At 42.7% G+C, this 15,768-nt stretch overlaps 2 protein-coding genes across 4 annotated transcripts in view; one reads left to right on the top strand and one right to left on the bottom strand.

Annotated features, from left to right (window-relative positions):
• Positions 1-15,768, bottom strand: part of LOC147015219 (uncharacterized) — a 189,349-nt gene that overhangs the window by 68,087 nt on the left and 105,494 nt on the right. The gene's annotated exons all lie outside the window — the stretch shown is intronic.
• LOC147015221 (uncharacterized) overlaps positions 1-15,768 on the top strand; it is a 45,802-nt gene that overhangs the window by 12,753 nt on the left and 17,281 nt on the right. The window contains exons 5-10 of one of the 2 annotated variants that reach the window (XM_085849778.1): positions 2,297-2,490; positions 8,142-8,285; positions 9,774-9,917; positions 13,809-13,955; positions 14,340-14,500; positions 14,664-14,802. In XM_085849778.1, coding sequence (XP_085705904.1) covers positions 2,297-2,490; positions 8,142-8,285; positions 9,774-9,917; positions 13,809-13,955; positions 14,340-14,500; positions 14,664-14,802 — 929 coding nt within the window. The remainder of the gene's footprint in view (positions 1-2,296; positions 2,491-8,141; positions 8,286-9,773; positions 9,918-13,808; positions 13,956-14,339; positions 14,501-14,663; positions 14,803-15,768) is intronic. The other variant, XM_085849779.1, reaches the window with a different exon arrangement.

The raw sequence follows: 15,768 nt of genomic DNA on the forward strand, positions 1-15,768 counted from the left end.
TTTTTTTCAAAAAAATTTCGATTTTTTTTTTTTGGCATTTCTACATGCGCGTCGATCTAGTTTCATTTATTCAATCGTGGTACAGTCGAGTCTGATCCGTTTTGAACTACAATGAATAGGATATCAGGTTCACTTAAGTGACCCAGCAGTGTTGGCGGTGGAGGTTTTGCACTCTATCGAGTGCTCCCCCTCTAGTTTTTTTCTGTAATTTGCAGAAAAATAACATTGTTGTAATTTATCAGTTCCATCCATGGTGTGGCAGCAGCCAGGCCAATGCCAATCTCCCGAACTCCCGGTGATGAGACCAGCGAGCAGAGATAAGTCCATGCTCCAGTAGATTGCTGATCAACCATGAGCACCGAATGGAACCGCCAATCCTGACAGGGTTTCACGACTTTCCGTGGAAACCTTACTTGTGCACGGGCACACCAAAGGACTTGGGGGGGGGGGGGCGGTGGGGGGGTGGTCTCATGCCGTCGATGCATACTCGCGTTAACTTACCTGATCAGGTGCAGCCGAGTGGAGTTGCAAAGGTCGCACCGGCAAACAGCCAATCGCCAATTAGTGGGGTACAATTTTCTGGCTTCGCTACGTGTGGCCTCCGCTGAACCAACAGAGGAAAAGACATGACAAACTGGTGACATTCACAAAAATAGGACAGCGCGTCCTGAAGGTCACCTGGATTTGGAAACACAGTCACTCACTTCAACCCCTCCCCCCCCCCGCAGACCTTTTTCGACCCTGATTTTTTTTTTTTTAATGCTGTGAACAAACTTTGGTACATCACGGGCGATGAAGGTTGTGGGCAAGTTTCAATGAAATTGTGTGTATAGTTTCGGAAAAGAGATAAAATACTTATTTTAGGAAGGAGGGGGAAGACTCTCCCCCCCCCCGCCCACCGTAGACCCTTCAATGATCGCAGATTTTGATGCGGCCGATACACTTTTGTACATCTTGGGTGATGAAGATTGTGATGAAGTTTCAGCTCAATTGTGTATGTCGTTTCGGAGACGATTGCAAATACCCATTTTAGGGGGTTCAATGTTTCTTTCTCTCCCCATGGACCCCCATAATAAGCTTAGATTTTGAGCCGATCAAGACACCGTTGTTAGGCATCAGATATGAACCTTGTGACCAAGTTTCATCAAAACTGTGTGTTTTGTTCAAGCGATTGTGACAAGTATTTACAGACTGACACATCACTCACTCACTTATCTGCAGACACTGCTCAATGGCATATAATAAGCCCTAACAGCTGATCTCAAACGAATACTAATGAAACTAGAAGGACACTCAATGGAGCGCATACCTCTGCCAGGCTAATTAGTTTACATTTTGTATCCCACTGATCGACCGGATCTGGATTCGGACCTGAACTAAAATTTAATCGGCTCGTTCTCATCACCGAACCAAGTCACCCACCAAGTTTTGTCCGAATCCGTTCATAACTTTTTGAAATACCGTGCTATATGTCGTTTTAGCCCGATTACTCAATGGTGAAGAATCACTGAAAAATATTCTCGAATCCGGATCCTGATTCGAATCTTCACCAAAATCAAATCAATTCTTCCTTGTCACATATCCAAGCTCCACAAAATTTTGTTTAAATCCATCCAAAACTTATTGACATGTCCTGCCATACATCGTTTTTGGCCCTATCTCCCAATGGTGAAGAATCACTTGAAAAATTCTCAGATCCAGATCCCGATTCGGATCTTCACCAAAATCGAATCATTTCATCCTTGTCACATAACCAAGCTCCACAAAACTTTGTCCAAATCCGTCCACAACTTTTTGAGATATTTTGTTCACAAACAAACAAACAAGCAGAGGTGAAACAATAACCTCCGTCCATCTTTAGTGGCGGAAGTAATAACTGACTCGGGTCCGCTTTATGTTGTGTGCCATTGCCTCGGGGGAGCGACGATTTCGCAGGGCTGGAACAATATTATCACAGATTTGTCGCTTGTATGTTATCAATTAAATCACATAATATATCGTACATTGAGAAAACTGTTACATTCCACCATGGATCATCCTGATTGCGAAGTAAACAGGAGTTGGAAAGCAACCTCTTTTTACCATGCTTCTCCCGTCTCTTTCTGCTCTCATTTGCGCTTGTCATTCAAAGAACATGGATGTGGCTCTGTCATCTCACAGCTGACAACACACATGGATTTAAACAAACCACAAAATATATTGCTTGCATTGTGGTTTGTCGATGCGAATGATAATGAAGAAAAACTTTTGGTTTGATCATCTTCATCATGTTTGCTGTTTTTCTGGTGATATGCAGGGGAGTGCTTTGATTTAAAGCACAAGATGCACGAGCTGGAACATGCACTGAGTGTGCATGAGGAGGAAATGGCGGTGATGCGAAACAAGCTTTTTGAAGAGTTCGAGCAAAAGCATCGAACCATCATTGAGCGCGCTTCACAGAAGGAAAAGAAGCTCGTTGACGAAAATCGGCATTTGAAAGATGCTATCTGTGTATGTACATCATTCATGTTTGTACATCATCCATGTTTGTACATCATCCATGTTTGTACATCATCCATGTTTGTACATCATCCATGTTTGCACATCTATCATATTTGTTTGAATATCCTCCACCTATGTATACCAACGCTGTTTGATGTTTTCACGTCATTCATTTATGCATGCAATTTGTGCATCGTTTCTGTATGTAAATACAGGACACGTAAACATGTCAACATACGCATTTTCATAATCACATCTACATCATCCTTGTTGTATTATTGTACCTATGCATGTATTATTGTCAATGTTTGCACCTTTGTGTTGATATATTGCATAAATCATACAGTGTGTGTGTGTGTGTGTGTGTGTGTGTGTGTGTGTGTGTGTGTGTGTGTGTGTGTGTGTGTGTGTGTGTGTGTGTGTGTGTGTGTGTGTGTGTGTATATCTAATATATATATATATATATATATATATATATATATATATATATATATATATATATATATATATATATATATATGTATGTATCCAGTGGGGAGAACAAGTATTTGATACACTGCCGATTTTACAGGTTTTCCCACTTACAAAGCACGTAGAGGTCTGTAATTTTTATCATCGGTACACTTCAACTGTGAAAGACGGAATCTAAAACAAAAATCCTGAAAATCACATTGTATGATTTTAAAATAATTAATTTGCATTTTATTGCATGAAATAAGTATTTGATCACCAACCAACCAGTAAGAATTCCGGCTCTCACAGACCTGTTCGTTTTGTCTTTAAGAAGCCCTCCCATTCTCCACTCATTTCCTGTATTAACTGCAACTGTTTGAACTCGTTATCTGCATAAAAGACAGCTGTCCACATTCAATCAATCAGACTCCAACCTCTCCACAATGGGCTAGACCAGAGAGCTGTCGATGGACATCAGGGACAAAATTGTAGACTTGCACAAGGCTGGGATGGGCGACAGGACAATAGGCAAGCAGCTTGGTGAGAAGGCAACAACTGTTGGCGCAATTATTAGAAAATGAAAGTTCAAGATAACAGTCAATCTCCCTCGGTCTGGGGCTCCATGCAAGATCTCACCTCGTGGAGCCTCAATGATCATGAGAACGGTGAGGGATCAGCCCAGAACTACAGGGCAGGACCTGGTCAATGACCTGAAGAGAGCTGGACCACAGCATCAAAATAAACCATCAGTTACACACTACGCCGTCATGGATTAAAGTCCTGCAGCGCACGCAAGGTCCCTCTGCTCAAGCCAGCGCATGTCCAGGCCTGTCTGAAGTTTGCCAATGACCATCTGGATGATCCAGAGGAGGAATGGGAGAAGGTCATGAGGTCTGATGAGACCAAAATAGAGCTTTTTGGTTTCAACTCCACTCGCCGTGTTTGGAGGAAGAAGAACGATGAGTACAACCCCAAGAACACCATCCCAACCCTGAACAATGGAGGTGGAAACATCATTATTTGGGGATGCCTTTCTGCAAAGGGGATAGGACGACTGCACCGTATTGAGGGGAGGATGGATGGGGGCATGTATCACGAGATCTTGGCCAACAACCTCCTTCCCTCAACAAGAGCATTTTCGATGGGGCGTGGCTGGGTCTTCCAGCATGACAACGACCCGAAACACACAGCCAGGGCAACTCAGGAGTGGCTCCGTAAGAAGCATCTCAAGGTCCTGGAGTGGCCTCGCCAGTCTACAGAGCTGAACCCAAGAGAAAATCTTTGGAGGGAGCTGAAAGTCTGTGTTGCCCAGCGACAGCCCCAAAACCTGAAGGATCTGGAGAAGATCTGTATGGAGGAGTGGGCCAAAATCCCTGCTGCAGTCTGTGCAAACCTGGTAAAGAACTACAGGAAAGGTCAGATCTCTGAAATTGCAAACAAAGGTTTCTGTTCCAAATATTAAATTATGTTTGTCTGATGTATCAAATGCTTATTTCATGCAATAAAATGCAAATTAATTATTTAAAAATCATACAATGTGATTTTCAAGATTATTATTTTCGATTCCGTCTTTCACAGTTGAAGTGTACCTATGATAAACAATTACAGACCTCGACGTGCTTTGGAAGTGGGAAAACCTGCAAACTCGGCAGTGTATCAAACACCTGTTCTCCCCACTGTATATATATATATATATATATATATATATATATATATATATATATATATATATATATATATATATATATATATATATATATATATATACATATATATATATATATATATACATATATATATATATATATATATATATATATATACATATATGATATATTACGAATACTCTCATCTTGTATGTATGTTCCCGAAATAGAGCCAAAATGGCACAGAATAGTTCCAAAATTTTAGGCCGACCTTACTCATCATTCTCCTGCGGTGTGCAGTATCAAGTTTCGTTCAAATCGGGCAACGAAAAAAATTATTAAAAAATAAATTCCAAATTCAGTCAAGTACTCATGGGGGGCATGTGACAAGAGGGGTGGGAGTGGGAAGGACAAAACAGTGGGGAACAGAGACATTAGGAGATCTGTGGAAGGGAGAGGGATGGGGTGGGGAACATGGGGAATACAAGATTGACATGACAGGGACTTTCAGGAAGGAAAGCAGGGAATTTGAAGGAGGTGGGTTGGGTGGATTAGCGGGGGAAGAAAAGGTTGAGGATTTGGATGGGGGATGATAAGAGGTGGTGGTGAACAGCTGTTTTGAAGGCCTGGAGGGAAGAATAGGGTTGAATAGATTGAGGGAGTTTATTCCAAAGGCGGGAAAAAAGAGGAATGAAAGAGTAACGGTGAGCAGTGATTCGAGATTTTGGTGGTTTTACCAGAAGGGGGTGGTTGGCGGACCTTGAGCGCCCTGCGGAAATGTGGTGTGGACAAATCGCAGAGAGAGCAGGGGGGCGAGGCTGGAGAGGAGGCGGTAGAAGACAGAAAGACCACCGACCAACCTGCGGTGAGAGAGTAAGAGGCCCAAAGACTCAGCCTCATTGTAGGAGATGCAAATGATCCGAAATGCCTTGGTTTCCAAAGCGTGAAGCCGAGAAAGGTGGGAGGCAGGAGCATCAACCCAGAGGGGAGAGCAGTACTCCATCAGGCTGCGGATGAAAGCTTTGTAAGTGGTCAGGAGCTCAGGTGGGCAGAGGAAGGACTTTGCATGACGGAGGATTCCCAGTCGGCGACTGGCTTTGGAGGCGAGGTTTTTAATGTGGCTTTCCCAGGAAAGTTTATGGCAAATAGTGAGACCCAGAAGCTTGAAAGAAAGGGCTTCTTCCAGAGGATTGTTGAGAAAATGGATTGGGGGGAGGTGGGGGTTCTAAACGGTCCTTTCGGAGAGACATCGTGAGAGTGTGAGAGTTGTCCGGATTGAAAGACAAGGGTCGTCGTCGAAAATAAATAGCTCAAGGGTGGAATTGACACAACAATTGATACTATGAATGGTGGGGTGATGAAAGACATGGGTTCACGGGTCTTCTCGTATAAAATAAATATTTGTGGACAATATATACATGTTTGTGTGTAATATCGTTACGGCCACGGGTACCGAGTGTATTATGAGGGGGTTAATCCTCGTTTCTCCTCAGAAGAACCAGACCTGGGGCCACTGTTCACAATTAACTTTGTGGTGCAGTGTGTTGCATGAACAAGTAAGGTGGCCGAGCATTTACTGCTGGTGCACGCCGAGTACGACAGGTTAATTTTTGTGGGAATTACCTTCCATTCGATCTTGCATTGGTCAATGCTGGATCAATGGAAGTAAATGACAATCAGAGACAGGTTGAAACGTCAACAAGGAATTTATTATGAAGAAAAATAAATATACTGAAGAACTTTTTATTTCCTTGCAGATGAAGTGGTTGTGTCTGAGGTGTGGTGTTGTGCAATGTGGGGGGTGCGGTGTCGTGCCAGAGGAAAATGGGATTGCGAGTCAGTAATGATGTTGTTTGTGTGTCCAAAGAAGATGGGATGGAGAGGTGGATAGAGAGAGGGGAGAATAGATGGGGAAGCAGAAAGATCCCTAACCAAGCTGTGTAAAGTTTTTCATGTGTCGAGTGTACCTCCGTGGGAGGCTACGCCTGAGCTCGTGGTGTAGCACGTTATCTCCTGCTTCATTACTTTGCCATGGCAACGTGTGCTCCGCACTGGTCCTTCTGGCTGCACGGGGGTAGCGGAACATCAACAGCATGGCAGGGAATCTCGGCAGTCGCCCCTGATCAGGCTCTCAAAGAAGAAGCATGTTCTGGCAATCACACACCAATAGCGAGACAGGGAACGAAGCACAGAGGCCAGTGAAGTGCCGAGCAGAGAGCAAAGAGAGTCTAATGGCTCCGCACTCCCCCTTTTATAAGCCCCGGGCGAAGGGTGGGGGTGATGAGCAGAAAGCGAAGCGCTGTGGCCCGAATCCTGCTCTATTGGGGCACAGCGGCCCGATCCTACCCTGCCAAGCTCCGGGACCGGAAACCGTCTCAGATGCCCACCCACTTTTGCACGGGTCGGAACTCCTGACTCAACATAGGGCATGCTCTCTGGGCGGCACCCGACCCTGAACATGCTCCAAGTGCCATCTGAATGTCGAGTGCAGTCGCGGCAGACTTTCCCTGCCACCACTGCATGAGGGTTGTATCAATTCCAGATGCTCAACTGGGACGTCCCCGGTGAGATGTGGACAGGCTATAGACGTCTGTTTCGTGTTCAAGCATCGTGCGGTGCCGAGAACAATCCGAGCCGTGTGGTGCTCCTCAAAAGAGAGTGGCGAATTGTTGCGATGCAGAGGTATGAGGGGGTGCAGGGATCTTTTTCGACAAGTGCGGGAGGCGTTTGTGGTCAAAGTGGTGAGGTTTGGTGAGGGAAGTGTGAAGTAAGGTGAGGTGCCGGTTGGGAATTGGTGCACATATTTGACAAAACAATGGCACGCGATGCACGGGTGGTATTGTGTGGAGTGGAGTGGTGTGGTGGATCCGAGCCATGGAAAGCAACGTGGTGTGCTCATTATCAATTACCTATTAAATGGCGTGTGTGCTTGCATGTTTGTTTCGTGCATTGTATAAAAGGACAGGGTTAAGGGAGGAATCAGAATGTGAATCAGAGCACATGCCATAATCTCAAGAATCTGTTAAACGAAGCCGAATGACAAAATTTAAGTTTCGGAATCGAACTTAGCAGCAATTCTGACTGTGAAGAAACCTTTATCCAATTTGGACATTACTTGGGCGTTTCTGGGTGCATGGGTTTATCGACGCAATTGGTAATCACTTGCCAAGCCAGGTGTTCTGTTTGAGTGCTTGTTTGAGTGTTTAAGCCACTTTCCAAACGCCCTACAGTTTATCGTGGTGCAGTTCGTGTCCCGATGAGGATGTGCAGTCGACAGTTATGACAAGATGGAGTGTGTGTGTGTTTTTTTTTTTGTTCGTAAAGCATAACATTTTCTCTCTGTGCTCACTCCCCTCTGTCCACCCCCCCTCTCTCTCTCTGCCCATTCTCGCTCTGCCTCCTCCTCATGCAGTGTTGCACCCTCCCACACTTCTTTCTCTCTCCCTCTTTTTCTCTATCTCTCTTTGTCTCCCTATGGTGTTTGTGTCAGGGCAGTGTTTATCTCTGGGTGGTCTTTGGTTTCAGTCATGAGAAACTGATGGTTTGATAATTTTGTGGCAGGAACACGATACGACCATAACAAATCTGCAGGATCAAATTGATCAAGCAGAGATGATGATTTCAAGGCAGGCGAATATGATACAAAGGCAGACCAGTGAGCTCGAGAAGATCGGCCCACACAGTAAGCTTCGTGCTTTCATCGAGGTGAGTTACATCCAGTGTCAAACTGAAGCCTTGAGGCTGAGAGGTGAGAGATGGAATGGAGTCCTATGTAGGGATTCAAATGAGTTTGGTGATGGACTCAGCCACTTCGTCACTCAGCTGTTTGAGTAGCAACACACTTCACACCGAATTCATCATAAGCTCTGCTGTGTTTGTGTGTGTGTTTTAACACTGATTTTGTAAAGCACTTCCTGTATATATTTTATAACTCGTGCTGCACGTTTTGTATCATGCATTGGTGATGCAACAGCATCCACATAGACCTGCGGTGTCTGTGATGCAGATATTGTTTCATGCACATTTTAATTGGAATATCATACATGGATGAACGGAAGTGTTTCAACACATGATTTTTACATGACAAGTGAACCACATTTTACCACATGATACTATTTACACCAACATCCATACTTATTTACTCCTGCTACAAACAAAAATCGGAGAAAAACAAGAAAAATCCAGAAGGGCACTCGGTGGAGCACACACCTCCACCATGCAATGCCTGATCCACGAGAACATATCGGGCCCAATACACTTTTTAAATATAATGTGATGCATCATTTTTGGCCCTCCCTCCCAATGTTGAAGAATGACTTAAAAAATTAAAAATTCTCGTGTCCTAATCTTGATTCAGATCTTCACCAAAATCGAATCAATTTGTTCTTTTCACCACCCAACTTATCCACCAAGTTTCGTCTGTATCCGTCCACAAATTTTTGAGATGTCGTTTTTAACCCAATCTCTCAATGCTGAAGAATCACTTTAAAATTCTCATCGCCAGATCTGGAACTTCACCAAACTCTAATCATTTCAGCCTTGCCACGTTCCCAACCTGTCCACCAAGTTTCATGGGGAACCTTGCACAACTTTTTGAGATGTCCTGCACACAGACAAACAAATGGACAGACAGGCAGGGTGAAAACATAACCTCCTTCCACCTTTAGTGGCAGAGGTGAAAAAAGGAAAAAGGTGATGGAATGGAATTCCAAAAATTGGGGCAATACCCCCAGGGTGCTAACCCGGTGGAATAATGATTCTGAGGAGGAAATCAACATCAGACGGAATTGTAAAAATGTACCAATGAACCAATGTTATTGCAAAGACCAATTTTTGGGGGAAATCCACCCCCAGCAAAAACCCTCTTTGACCCCAATTTAAAAAAATATGTGAACAAACTTTGGAACATCACAAGTGATGAAGGTTATGGTCAAGTTTCATCAAAATCGTGTTTGTTGTAGTTCAAGTGTACTTGTATATGTTTACAGGTATATCATGCCTGTCCATGCTTGCATATCCATGAATGTGTGGCCCATGTATGTATGTATGTATGTTGTGAAAGTATGCAGACAACATACGCACAAATTCTGATTGTGAACAATGTACATCATCCAATTCCCAATGCACACCCCCATTTTATGTCAGGTCACATCTTTGTTGTGCATCATGAATGGTTTGACAATGTTGTGGCAGGAACAAGATGTGACCATTACAAAACTGCGACATCAAATCGATGAAGAAGAGGTAGAGATTTCGAGGCAGGCCAAGCTCATACAGAGCCAGGCCCTTGAGCTGGAGGAGATCGGCCCAGGCAGTGAGTTTCTCTGTAAACATGAGGTGAGTTACATCCAGAGTAAAACTAAAGCTTTGAGAGGTTGGTGCCTTTTGAGATGAGGAGTGAAGAGAGTGATTCGTATTCTCGGATCCAAATGAGAATAGTGATCCTGAAGCGAGTTTCGTTACATGATTTTAGTGCAGAGTAATAATTTAAATTGTCCAAAGGATCATGATCAGATTTGAAAATCCAACACAAACTCTAACGATAAAAAAATCGTTTATCTTCTTTTATTGTCCCTTTAAATTTATCTTTTTCGTTATCTACAAATGAGATGTTAAAAACATCCTCATTGTGGACGAAATGGCTTCTCGGGGTGCAGTTCTTACTTGATGGAATTGCTGGCTCAAGGCAATTCGTGCCTGAAAGACGTGAAGACAAAATACTGTTCCTCGAGACTTAACTCCTTCATTGGGTTTTTTTAACGACAGACTTGGTGGAAGTTATTGAACTTGATGTTGTTGTTGAATCATTTTGAAACATTTTAATATAATTGTGCGAAGTGCAAAAAATCTACAGAACATTGAACGAGGTATGCTAACCGCTGCAGGAAGCAAGGATGTAAAAGCTGACGTTTTTGGTGGTAACCATTCCGGGCTGTTCTTGTGGCCAACTGCTGGCAATTCTCTGTATTTAATGATTTATGTTTGTCTGAAATGCACAGAATTGAAAACGGCTCGTGGTCGATTTTCACCAAATTTTCACACGTGCTTGTGGTACACAGTGTCGGGTAAAGGGCTTGAAAATTAATCTCCCACTTCTCTCCCCCACTCCGACAATGGTGTGGGAGACGACCTGCAATTTTCATCTGGACGCGTATCATCGTGCAAGTTGTTTAACCACTGACCCCTGCCTGAGGGAGGGATGTTGACACCATATATCATGCAAAAAGGCAACAGGTTGTCGTTTTCAATCACTGAGTGGCTTGTATTTTAATCAGCCAGTGATTGCAAAGCGTGTGACACTTTGTTCCGGCTCGGACATTTTGTGAGTTTGCTTGATTTTGTGTCGTCCACTCACGTGATCAATGTGGCTGCATCTTTGTCAGCCCTGTGTGATTTTTGTGTTTTGCTGAATTAATTTCCCTGCAGCTCTTTTTGTCAAAGATTGAAACGACAGAATGAGGAGGTAGCAACATCGATGAAATGCAGTGTTTTTGATCAAAATGATAATGCAACAACATATCTGCAAAAAGATCACACCGCTTGCTTTGTGGTGATATCAGAGCAACATGGTGGAAATTCTCATTGTCCATTGTTTGCATTTAATTTTGAGGAGCAGGCAGTGCTAACTGTCCTTCTTTTTCTTCTTTTGTATGCTACAGATGGCTGCGAGTGGGATCATTGACTGAGGGTTTGGCTGTGCCTCTGATGCAACGTTCTCTGTAGGTTAGGACATGAATTTGTAATTTGTTCAAAGTGCTGGTGATAGCTCACCTACTCTCCGACTCTTTGTGAAGGAAACTGTGGGATCTTTATTGTCCACCAACTAATGTTGACAGACTGGACGCCCAATCCAATGTCCATCCAAGGGAATCACCTTGCCTTCGAGACTGTTTGTGGCTGAGCTGAGATTCAAACCCAGTCGAGATGGCCAGACAGAGGGATATGTTCAGACCTCTTGGCTATTCTGCCACCTCCCAGGTATTGCACATGAAACTAGAACAGCATTCAGTGGAGCACATACCTGTGCCAGGCTGAACAGTTTAGTTTTTGTATCCCATTGATGGGCCGGATCTGGATCTGGACCTGAAGCAAAATATAATCAGCTTGTGCTTGTTAATCGATGAGAGATCTCAAAGCAACAAGATGCCTTTGCATCAATTTAGCCAAGCAGGTTTTATCAACATCAAAAACCTGGACGAGTCTACACGTGATGTGAGAGTATTCATTTTGGTTGACTTATTCTGTGTCCGTCGTGACAGAATATCATTCCAAATGAAGGTGTCTTACCCTTTATTTGTAGTTTCCACCTTAAAACACACTGAGCACAAAACAAATTGAAACTTTTGATTTGATTCTTGCACTTGCTCTTAATTTACCTCTGAAAGATATCATACCTTGATAATCTTCAAATATTATCTCTCCACACACACACACACACACACACACACACACACACACACACACACACACACACACACACACACACACACACACACACACACACACACACACACACACACACACACACACACACACACACCAGCATCTTGAACAAAAGAAGAGGTCAACTCAATTGGGATGGAGAACGAATCATTATATATGCCCAGGACCAAGGACGCAACACTAATCTATCCATATATTACTAAAACTCTCATCTTGTATGTATGTATGTATGTATGTATGTATGTATGTATGTATGTATGTATGTGTGTATGTATGTTCCCGAAATACAGCCAAAACGGTACACGATAGCACAAAATTTTTGGGCCACCTTACCATTCGCCGGCCATGTGCAGTATCAATTTTCGTTCTAATCGGGCAACGAAAAAAATTATTAAAAAATCAATTCCCGATTCAGTGAAGTACTCTTCGGGAGTATTTGATCAATGCAAACAACCTCAGCGGTATAGTTCGCTGGAGCTATTTTTTTGTTGTTGTTGAAATGATTTTTTATCATCCGCTGTCACAACTGGAACCCAACGGGTTCACGGGTCGTCGAGTGTCTTTGAAAAATTGGCAGGACGAAGCCAATCGGACAAGTGCAGGTTCTGCAAGGTAGAAACAGCAAGCATGAATGACCTCCTATCGAGATGCAAAAACCTCATGTCAGAGCAGCTGCACACACAAAGGCACAACAGGGTATGTGGAGTTACGCCTCAGAACATCTGCAGAAATTTCAAAATCCCAACTCCTCAAAACTCATGGAAATGTAAACCAAAAGCAATCATTGAAAACAAGAACATAATGCTCACGTACAACCTGATGATCCCATTCTGCCTGATCATTATAAACAAAGCACTGCAACCATACATAGTTCTCAGATACAAAAAGGAAAAGAAGGCATTGTTAATTGAGGTTTCAGTACCCAGTGATTTTGATCTAAATAATGCAGAAATCAAGAAAATCCCTGGGAATATTACCACAAACGTACTACAATTGGAGGCAGTCCAGGGTTTGGTGACGAACCTGAAAAGAGCCATCGGAGCAAAAGTCTGAGAACAATAAAGTTGAACAATTTGGTCCGTGAACTGTGATCCCTTACCGAAGCTGAGGTTAATACTTTGAGTCCTGGGAAGACTTTGTTCCATTTCCTCATTCCCGTAAATAGAGATCACGATCAACTGCTCACACTGGTCATCTTCTCTAATCACTGCTTTGTTCAGAATGAGTTTGACATCGTTGAATGTGGAGACCTCTGTGGAATCAGTTTTGGCTTTTTGGCACAGAGTTTAACCATATACAATGTGAAACCACATCCATTGGAATGTTTCAAAAAAAGAACAAATGAACTTCTGAATTCTTACACTTGATGACCACATATTAATTGTGGCTCAGGTCTAAATTATTCAACAATGTGGTTGCAACATCCATGCCGAAGCAACCTCTTCTTTCTCCTTCAGCTCACGTGACCCATTACATGTGATGGACGAATCATAGAAGAGATATTTATTGGTTGGGTGATTTGGTTGAAAACTCTCATTGAGGGGACATGAAAGCAAAACATATAAAGTGTTAGTTTAATCTCTGATTGTGGGCTTCATAAGGTGGAATGGAGTCCAAGTGCTCAAAATATACACCATCTTATTTTTGGATCACATTTTGAGGACCAAGTTGTGATGTTTTGCTTGAATCTTCAATATAACTTTCCTGTTTATTGGATTTAACATGCAGAAAACACTTTGTTCCTGAAGGTGTTGATAACCGATGATTTCATTCATACCGTGACAGCCACAAGAGAAGACCATTGATGAACTCCCACTTGAACTCTACAAGATTAAAGAAAAAGACTCACTCCTTTCCGAGTTCATACGTCATGAGGCTGATCAGTTTGAGGAGAACGCAGACCTGCAAAGTACAATTCTGAGGAAGTTTGAGGTAAAACACCTTTTTCTTTATTATCCACATGATTTTTGAAAAAAATTAAAATGAGGGGATATTGTAATCTGCTCCGTCTGTCTGTCTCTATCTGTCTGTCCGTCACGCTATCTCCTCTGAAATGGTTGTGCAGAAATTCACAAAACTTGGTAGTTATGATCATTATTGGTGGAACCTTTTGCCATCTTTCAACTTTGCTTTTGATGAGAATCGTGAGGATTTGCGATAGCACGCCACAGACTTTGCTTGGTCAGTGGCCTCAGGACCAGGTATTCAGAAGAAACTTGAGTGTTTCCCCTCATGTCGAGCCCCAACCCCCCAGCCATAACAATACTTTTCCAGTTTGAGTGTGGGGATGACCCTAATTGTGTGTGTTGATGGCAGGTTGGCCTAAAAAATCTTGATTTGCGGTTGAAGTTTGAAAAATCATCACGCTTCATCGCAGAGGGACAAAATAAATCCCTGGTAAAGGAACATGCCCTTATACAGAGTGCATTAAATGAGGAGAAAGCACGAAGTGATCAGCTTTCACGGTCTCTGAGAAGGTACGTACGCATCACCAGGCCCATTTTAACTCTTCTCTCCATTTCTTCAATTGGTTTCTGTGTTTTGTCGTGGAAATGATCTTTATTTTGCTTGTTCAGTTACCATTATGTATCTTGTGAAAACATTGTTCCCTAATGTGGAGACACGTGCTGGATCTTGCAGTGCACAGGAACAGATGGAGAATTTGGAGAAACGTCTCCAAGAGCAGTTCATCGAAGCTCAAGATAGAGTTTCTCAGTTGGAAGCGCAACTTCGTTCTTCCACGGAAGAATTGTGTGAAAGTGAAGCTTCATTGAAACTGGTAATTGCAATGATTCGTTCACGTCATTAATAATGTCATCACACCTTATTCGATCATTGTTTGAGTTTTGATCGAGTTTTCAATTCTGTCTTTGCCATTTTGAACTCTTTTGAAGCGCTCACCACAATGGCTGTTGTTATCTTTGAAGAATCTTATTATAATTATTCTGTGTATGAGACTACCTACGTATACAGTGACATACAAACAGGACTGGTTTCTTTCATCATCATAGTTATTGTCATCGTCATCATCATCATAGTCATTTCATCATCATAGTCATCATCATAGTCATATTTCTATTTGAAAGCAACAAGAAGCCTTTAACCACCTGTGGTCTCCTTGGTCCGATGGACCAAATTTTTATGAGTTTTTCACAGTCTTGTTGCGTCCCCTCCTGCTGTACTGCTTGAACATTACCTTGTCTTTCATTAAGCCCAGATGTGCTTGGGGCCAACGTGGGGATTATTTGTTTGTTTGTTATTATTATTGCCAGATAACACTACAATTCTTATGACCCTCTCCAATGGAGAGAGAATTTTATTTATGTCCATTTGTTTGTTTGTTTGATTGATTGTCTGCACAGAACTTGTGTTTTTCTCCGCAACCTCTTGTCGGATTGAGACAAAATTGTCATCATCGGCGAGACTACTCATGGAGAATGTTTTCATGATAATTACGTCAGAGGTCACGTGGTGTGGCAGCCATGTTGGATTAATCCGAAAAACTTTAAAAATATTCTTCTCCAGAATGGCTGGACAGATTGAAGGGAAGCTTCACACAAATGTTCCTCAAGTTTGGGTGTCCAAGTTTGTTCAGGAATAATTGATAGGTCATGTGGTTTGGCAACTATATTGGAAGGGAGAAAAAAATTATGAAATGACGTTTTCTCTGGAACCGCTTCATCAAGCAATGTGAAACTTCACAATTATCATCTCGAAGTGATGGGGAATACATGTTTTATATTCA

This window comes from Eptatretus burgeri, chromosome 12 (assembly GCF_056783735.1).
Source record: "Eptatretus burgeri isolate ZD-2024b chromosome 12, Ebu_testis_v1, whole genome shotgun sequence".
Lineage (NCBI taxonomy): Eukaryota > Metazoa > Chordata > Myxini > Myxiniformes > Myxinidae > Eptatretus > Eptatretus burgeri.